The sequence below is a fragment of the Entelurus aequoreus genome, linkage group LG11 (genome assembly GCF_033978785.1).
Source record: "Entelurus aequoreus isolate RoL-2023_Sb linkage group LG11, RoL_Eaeq_v1.1, whole genome shotgun sequence".
NCBI lineage: Eukaryota > Metazoa > Chordata > Actinopteri > Syngnathiformes > Syngnathidae > Entelurus > Entelurus aequoreus.
The window spans coordinates 17,288,396-17,297,987 of record NC_084741.1 but is presented as its reverse complement, the minus strand read 5'-3'; the positions used below and the strand labels follow the sequence as shown (position 1 = coordinate 17,297,987).

Sequence of the window (9,592 nt, the reverse complement as noted above, 5' to 3'; positions counted from 1 at the left end):
GTGGGACAGTATTGACAGTCAAAGTCACATCAGATGTGAGGGATGGAATCACATGTGTAAGTGGGACAGTATTGACAGTCAAAGTTGCATCAGATGTGAGGGATGGAATCACATGTGTAAGTGGGACAGTATTGACAGTCAAAGTTGCATCAGGCGTGAGGGATGACATCAGATGTGTAAGTGGGACAGTATTGACAGTCAAAGTTGCATCAGATGTGAGGAATGACATCAGATGTGTAAGGGGGACAGTATTGACAGTCAAAGTTGCATCAGATGTGAGGGATGACATCAGATGTGTAAGTGGGACAGTATTGACAGTCAAAGTTGCATCAGGCGTGAGGGATGACATCAGATGTGTAAGTGGGACAGTATTGACAGTCAAAGTTGCATCAGATGTGAGGGATTAAATCAGATGTGTAAGTGGGACAGTATTGACAGTCAAAGTTGCATCAGATGTGAGGGATGAAATCAGCTGTGTAAGTGGGACAGTATTGACAGTCAAAGTTGCATCAGATGTGAGGGATTAAATCAGCTGTGTAAGTGGGACAGTATTGACAGTCAAAGTTGTTTACATTAAATAAGGATGTTTTCCAATAGTCTATTTTGTGCTTTCGTCCACATAAAAAGTAAAACAAACTCCAGCGTTTGTGAGGACGAGTAAGATGGAATCTTCTGGTTTGTGTGATAAAAAATGTGCGACGTGTTTTTAAAGCTAACATAACGGAACACGAGCAATGAAGTCATTACTGGAGCCTCCTCCCTTGGCCACGCCTACTCCGCTGTGATTGGCCAGGGGGTGGAGGACGATTAATCGATCGTCGGAGAGCCATGTGTCAGTGTAAACAATCACTGTGCAGGTATGTCACAGGTGAGAGGAATGCGGTGTGCCCTCGCCATCACAAGACCCAGGCGAGGCGTCAGGCGTGTTCCGCGAGTTTATTCTGCCGAGTCAGCAGAGACCGAGCGATAGCAACTAGTCGCGGTGGCGCAATCTGACAAGGACCAGTAATAATCAGCAGGGAATCTCATCGCTCTGTCATTTTCTAGCTGGAGGAAGGCGCCTCAATCTTCACAAAAAATGTTTAGTAAATCAAGCGTTTCGCCAAAAATACTTAAATTACGTTAATATCTCTTTAATTCAATTATTCTCAATTATATTTGCAACTCATTTCCGCCACTGTAAATAGCATAATTTGTCTATGAAATTGTTACAAGGACACCTCCGCATAACATTATATTCTTTTGTTATTTATTTTTTTTAAATGTATTTTATTTTTTTTATTTTTTTCTATTCTTATTAAAATGACATCAAACATGAATTTAATTAACATTGTTTCTCAGTGTAACAGAAAAGATGAAAAATGCATCAATTTTCTTGAATAAAAAAACAACAATGTTGGGACAATGCCCGAGACCTTCGATTCTTGAGGCAGTACTGCGTCAAAAAGTGACATCGGTGTGTAAAGGATATCACCACATGGGCTCAGGAACACTTCAGAAAACCACTGTCAGTAACTACAGTTTGTCGCTACATCTGTAAGTGCAAGTTAAAACTCTACTATGCAAAGTGAAAGCCATTTACCAACAACACCCAGAAACGCCGCCAGCTTTGCTGGGCCGAGCTCATCTAAGATGGTCTGATACAAAGTGGAAAAGTGTTCTGTGGTCTGACGAGTCCACATTTCAAATTGTTTTTGGAAACTGTGGACGTCGTGTCCTCCGGACCAAAGAGGAAAAGAACCATCCGGATTGTTATAGGCACAAAGTGTAAAAGCCAGCATGTGTGATGGTATGGGGGTGTATTAGTGCCCAAGACATGGGTAACTTACACATCTGTGAAGGCACCATTAATGCTGAAAGGTACATACAGGTTTTGGAGCAACATATGTTGCCATCCAAGCAACGTTACCATGGACGCCCCTGCTTATTTCAGCAAGACAATGCCAAGCCACGTGTTACATCAACGTGGCTTCATAGTAAAAGAGTGTGGGTACTAGACTGGCCTGCCTGTAGTCCAGACCTGTCTTCCATTGAAAATGTGTGGCGCATTATGAAGCCTAAAATAGCACAACGGAGACCCCCGGACTGTTGAACAACTTAAGCTGTACATCAAGCAAGAATGGGAAAGAATTCCACCTGAGAAGCTTCAAAAATGTGTCTCCTCAGTTCCCAAACCTTTACTGAGTGTTGTTAAAAGGAAAGGCCATGTAACACAGTGGTGAACATGCCCTTTCCCAAATACTTTGGCACGTGTTGCAGCCATGAAATTCTAAGTTAATTATTATTTGCAAAAAAAAAATAAAGTTTATGAGTTTGAACATCCAATATCTTGTCTTTGTAGTGCATTCAATTGAATATGGGTTGAAAATGATTTGCAAATCATTGTATTCCGTTTATATTTACATCTAACACAATTTCCCAACTCATATGGAAACGGGGTTTGTATATATATATGTATATATATATATATATATATATATATATATATATATATATATATATATATATATATATATATATATATATATATATATATATATATATATATATATATATATATATATATATATATATGTAGCTTGCCCATCACTGCGTAGCACGCCAATAGTCGTTCCCAGTATGATGAACTGTACCTGGAAAGGTACAGGTAAGGCGGGGGCGGACCCAAAGGTGCACAAGAAGGTGTGTTCAGTAGGTGTGACCTGCGGAGCAAAAAGGCTCAGTTGTCTCAGTCCTTCCACGCTCACACACACACACACACACATACACACTCTCTCTCTCATACATTCTTGTCCGCCTCTGCACCCCAGATTTTGTCCCGGCGGGTCGGCGTTTCTCGGCCAAGTCCTTCATCCTGCCCATCCAGCCTCACTGAGCCCCTGGCGGCAACAGAAGGGCAGCGGCCATGACGGAAGCGTCCACCAACATGCGGCTGAAGCTGCCCGTCGTGTGCTTCATCCTGGAGATCATCCTCATCATCCTCTTCGGGGTGCTGGTGGAGTACGACTACGAGACGGACGCCAAGAAATGGCACAGCAAGAACCACTCCGACTACGAAAACGACTTCTACTTCCGCTACCCAAGTGAGTGGCCTGTGCGGGTCTGGGAGGGTCGGGGTCAGAGGTGACTAAAGTCCCCAGAATGGACGCATTATACTAAAGTCCTGTAGGGGGAGCCATAGAAGTCGTAGGATAGATTTTTATTAATAACTCTACAGCTTGATGCAGACCAAACTCCAATCCGTTACATCTGGACTGAGGAGAACTACATTACCCATCATGCTTTGCATCCGCATAATAGGACTAAAATGAACAAACTAACTTGCAAAAAAAATATGTCTATACATAGTATATATATTCATATATGTTTTTAGTCTTGAACAAGATGGGCCCGAGCTCATCCAGGATGGACTGAGGAGAACTTCATTACCCATCATGCTTTGCATCCGCATATTAGGACTAAAACTAACAAACTAACTGGCAAAAAAAGTGTTTGTATATATATATATATATATATATACATGTTTTAAATATTCAAGTTTCCCACAGAACTGCAATCTATTTGTGGCAGTGGGTTGATGACGCTGACTGATGTGAGTGTCATTTTTATGATAAAAAAGACAAAAAGTCTACAAAATGTATGACTACAAATGTCAACAACAAAAAAAGAAATACAAATGTCACTTCTTATAGTGTTTTTAAATGGGGGGGGGAGGGGTGCACAGTAGCACCCGCTCCTCGGTGAGAAGAGCGATACGTGCTTTTCATATCACTTCAGTAACTACAGTTGGTTGCTACATCTGTAAGTGCAAGTTAAAACTGTACTATGCAAAGCCACAGCCATTTATCAACAACACCCAGAAACGCCGCCGGCTTCGCTGGGCCCGAGCTCATCTAAGATGGACTGAGGAGAACTACATTACCCATCATGCTTTGCATCCGCATATTAGGACTAAAACTAACAAACTAACTGGCAAAAATTGTATATATATATATATATATATATATATATATATATATATATATATATATATATATATATATATATATATATATATATATGTTTTAAATATTCAACAAGATACGCCGAGTTTCCCACAGAACTGCAATCTATTTGTGGCAGTGGGTTGATGATGCTGACTGATGCATGTGAGTGTCATTTTTATGATAAAAAAGACAAAAAGCCTACAAAATTTATGACTGCAAATGTCAACAACAAAAAAAGAAATACAAATGTCACTTCTTTTAGTGTTTTTAAATGGGGCGAGGGGTGCACAGTAGCACCCGCTCCTCGGTGAGAAGAGCGATACGTGCTTTTCATATCACTTCAGTAACTGCAGTTGGTCACTACATCTGTAAGTGCAAGTTAAAACTCTACTATGCAAAGCCACAGCCATTTATCAACAACACCCAGAAACGCCGCCGGCTTCGCTGGGCCTGAGCTCATCTAAGATGGACTGAGGAGAACTACATTACCCATCATGCTTTGCATCCGCATATTAGGACTAAAACTAACAAACTAACTGGCAAAAATTGTGTATATATATATACATATATATATATATATATATATATATATATATATATATATATATATATATATATATATATATATATATATATATATATATATATATATATATATATATATATATATATATATATATATATATATATGTTTTAAATATTCAACAAGATGCGCCAAGTTTCCCACAGAACTGCAATCTATTTGTGGCAGTGGGTGCTGATGCATGTGAGTGTCGTTTTTATGATAAAAAAGACAAAAAGTCTTCAAAATTTATGACTACAAATGTCAACAACAAAAAAAGAAATACAAATGTCACTTCTTATAGTGTTTTTAAATGGGGGGAGGTGTGCACAGTAGCACCCGCTCCTCGGTGAGAAGAGCGATACGTGCTTTTCATATCACTTCAGTAACTACAGTTGGTTGCTACATCTGTAAGTGCAAGTTAAAACTGTACTATGCAAAGCCACAGCCATTTATCAACAACACCCAGAAACACAGCCGGCTTCGCTGGGCCCGAGCTCATCTAAAATGGACTGAGGAGAACTACATTACCCATCATGCTTTGCATCCGCATATTAGGACTAACTAACTGGCAAAACATTATATATATATATATATATATATATATATATATATATATATATATATATATATATATATATATATATATATATATATATATATATATATATATATATATATATATATATATATATATATATATATATATACATACATGTTTTAAATATTCAACAAGATGAGCAGAGTTTCCCACAGAACTGCAATCTATTTGTGGCAGTGGGTTGATGATGCTGACTGATGCATGTGAGTGTCATTTGTATGATAAAAAAAAAGACAAAAAGTCTGCAAAAATGTTTACAAATAAAAATGTCAACAAAAAAAAAGCAATACAACTATCACTTCTTTTAGTGTTTCTAAATGGGAGGGAGGAGCACCCGCTCCTCGGTGAGAAGAGCGATATGTGCTTTTCATATCACTTCAGAAAACCACTGTCAGTAACTACAGTTGGTCGCTACATCTGTAAGTGCAAGTTAAAACTCGACTATGCAAAGCCACAGCCATTTATCAACAACACCCAGAAACAGAGCTTCTCTAAAAAATTATTTTAAAAAGTTGCTTGATTTGTTGCTTTTTTTTAATGAAAAAAAAAAAAAGTAGGCTATCTACTGGGGTAACATTGATCCCTCCTTCCGCATGTCCGTATTCTCTGTATAAGCTGTGTTAAAAAGTGGAGGCGCGATGCCATCTAGTGTAGGGAGTTGTAACAACAAGCTACATGGATAGATAGTCCCGTTATAATGTGTTTTTGAGTGAGGGAGAACAGCTAGCATCTAATCTACAGTATTTATGGCGGACCAAATATAAGTAAACGTACAGGAAATATAGTTTCGTTTTTTTTATGTAACAAAACAGAAAGTTTTTTGCAACCCAAAAAATTATCTGTTTCCCCCCAAATAATAATTCAAAAAATAATGTTTTTTTTTTTAAATTTTTTGGTAGAAATTTTTTTTTTTTTTAATTTTAAGTCTATTATAGTTTACTTTTTTGGGTTGCAAATCAATCTTCTGTTTGTTTTTTTGTTTTGGCAAACATAGGAGCACGACATATTTTAATTCTAACATGCAATAATATTTGTTTTAAGTTTTTATTCTATGAATATTATAATAATTGCATCGTGTACTATTTTCAGAGAATACATGTTCTTCATGACTATGCAATGCAGAAGTATACAATCGTGCAGTTGATAGCTTTCTTTAAAATAAACACACAGGCAAGGTTGGAAAATAGAAATAAAAATGCAGGCTTTTAATGCATCGCAAGACACATTTTTGTTTTCAATTTTCAGATTTGTGCAATAAAAAAACATGTTGATGTTTTACATACTCGCTAAGTTGGCAACACTGATCATGTATAAGCTGTGTTAAAAAGTGGAGTAATGATGCCATCTAGTGTAATAATGTGTAACTGCAAGCTACATGGACGGACCGTCCCGTTATAATGTGTTTATGAGTGAGGGAGAACAGCGAGCGTCTAATCTACAGTATGTATGGCGGTTCAAATATTAGTGAATGTTTTTATGTAACAAAAAAAAAGATTTTAAAATGAAAAAAAAAAATCTGTAAACAAGAAAACGTTTTTCTGTTTGAAAATATATATGTTACATTTTTATGTTATATATATATATATATATATATATATATATATATATATATATATATATATATATATATATATATATATATATATATATATATATATATATATGTATATATATATATATATATATATATATATATATATATATATATATATGTATATATATATATATATATATATATATATATATATATATATATATATATATATATATATATATATGTATATATATATATATATATTCTTAATTTTTGTTTATAATTTATTATTCTTTGTTTGCAAATCAATTTTTCGTTTGTTTTGCCAAACATATACAGTAAACACTGCAGTACAAGGTTACACTACATATTTTTTAATTAAATGTTTTTATGTAACCAAATCTACTCAGTGGCCTAGTGGTTAGAGTGTCCGCCCTGAGATGGGTAGGTTGTGAGTTCTAACCCCGGCCGAGTCTTACCAAAGACTATAAAAATGGGAGCCATTACCTCCCTGCTTGGCACTCAGCATCAAGGGTTGGAATTGGGGGTTAAATCGCCAAAAATGATTCCTGGGCGCGGCACCGCTGCTGCCCACTGCTCCCCTCACCTCCCAGGGGGTGAATAAGGGGATTGAATGCAGAGAACAAATTTCACCACACCTAGTGTGTGTGTGTGACTATCATTGGTACTTTAACTTTAAACAAAAAAATATTTTAAAATGAAAAAATTATCTGTAAACAATAAAAAAGTTTTCTGTTTGAAAATACATTTTGTTAAATTTCGATTTTATATATATATACATATAAATATATATCATAATTTCCGGACTATAAGCCGCACCTGACTATAAGCCGCACCAGCTAAATTTAGGGGAAAATACAGATTGCTCCATATATAAGCCGCACCCGACTATAAGCCGCAGGGTTTTGATGTGTAATTACCGTAGTATATAGGGGTTCCTGCTACCACGGAGGGGATTGTTGGGACAGAGATGACTGTTTGGGAACGCAAAGCGTCCCATTTATTAACAATAAATCTTTCAATCATTCAATCAAACTTTCACATCTTTGACATGGCGAACAGCATTCATGCAGAGTACAAATAATACAACGGTGCAAAGTAATACAAAGTGCTTGCCTGTACGTTATCAAAATAACCAGCCTACCGGTATATGAAAAGTCAGTCTTTAATCATTGTGTCATCGTCTTCCTCCTGTGTACTAAAACCACCGAAATCCTCTTCGTCGGTGTCGGAGAAGAACAGGCCGTATATAAGCCGCACCCTTGTATAAGCCGCAGGGACCAGAACGAGGGGAAAAAGTAGCGGCTTATAGTCCGGAAATTACGGTATATATATATATATATATATATATATGTATATATATATATATATATATATATATATATATATATATATATATATATATATATATATATATATATATATATTTTATTCATTTTATTTTGTATTATTTGTATTTATTTATTTATTATTATATTTTAATTTTTTGTATTTCACTTTTATTATTATTTGTTTGCAAATCAATTTTTAGTTTGTTTTGCCAAACATATAAACACTGCAGTACAAAGTTTCACTACATATTTTTTAATTAAATGTTTCTATGTAACCAAACAAAAAAATATTTTAAAATGAAAAAATGATCTGTAAACAAAAAAAAGTTTTTCTGTTTGAAAATTAAAAAAATTTAATTTAGATTTTATTTATATATATATATATATATATATATATATATATATATATATATATATATATACATATATATATATATATATATATATATATATATATATATATATATATATATATATATATACATATATATATATATATATATATATATATATATATATATATATATATATATATATATATATATATATATATATATATATATATATATGTATATATATATTTTTTAATTTTTTTTTAAATTTATTTATTTTATTTTGTATTATTTTTATTTATTTATTTATTTATTTATTTATATATATATATTTTTATTTATTTCACATTTAATATTCTTTGGTTGCAAATCAATATTTTAGTTTGTTTTGGCAAACATATAAACACTGCAACCCCCCGCGACCCCGAACGGGACAAGCGGTAAAAAATGGATGTATGGATGGATAAACACTGCACTACAAAGTTTCACTCCATATTTTTTTATTCTTAAAAGCAATACTACTTCTATAAACATTATAGTAATTGCATCATGGACTTTTGCAGAGAATACATGTTCTTCACGACTAGAATCGTGGTCAAAATAATCCCCCCCAAAAACGGATTAACTCGCTGCACTATAAAGACAATATAACATACATCCATCAACGTGGATGCATATGCAAAAGTGCAATATATTTATTTGTACAGTAAATCTATTTATATCTGCACCTTTTTTTTGTAAATGCACCTTATGGCTCTTTTATCCTGCACCACAACAAGCGAATGTAACAAAATGTCGTTCTTATCTGTACTGTAAAGTTAAAATTTAAATGACAATAAAGAAAGTCTGAGTCTATAAAATGCAGAACTATACACTCCTGCAGTTGATAGCTTTCTTTGCATTAAACAAAAAGACAAGGTTGGAAAATAAAAATAAAAATAAAAATGCAGGCTTTTAATGCACATTTTAGTTTTATAGATTTGTGCAAAAAAAAAAGACAACATTTGAATGTTTTACATGGGCGAGGCTCCATAAAACAAGAATAATAAATGTTGCTAAGAGGTCAAAAGTACTAAAGGGGCGGAGCCACAGTCATGTGATGTTGATACAGGAAGTGAACATAATCTTTCCAGCACACTCAAATGTAAAAAAAAAAAAATAACTTGGGTCTCATAAGTTTTGTCCTCATCCAAGTGTCCGTCATAGTGACTTTTGGACACGTCAG

General features: G+C 34.3%; 1 protein-coding gene across 1 annotated transcript in view; it reads left to right on the top strand.

Annotated features, from left to right (window-relative positions):
• Nucleotides 1–2,744: 2,744 nt before the first annotated feature.
• Nucleotides 2,745–9,592, top strand: part of rhbg (Rh family B glycoprotein) — a 50,702-nt gene continuing 43,854 nt past the window's right edge. The window contains exon 1 of the mRNA XM_062062622.1: nt 2,745–3,083. Coding sequence (XP_061918606.1) covers nt 2,906–3,083 — 178 coding nt within the window. The 5' untranslated portion in view covers nt 2,745–2,905. The remainder of the gene's footprint in view (nt 3,084–9,592) is intronic.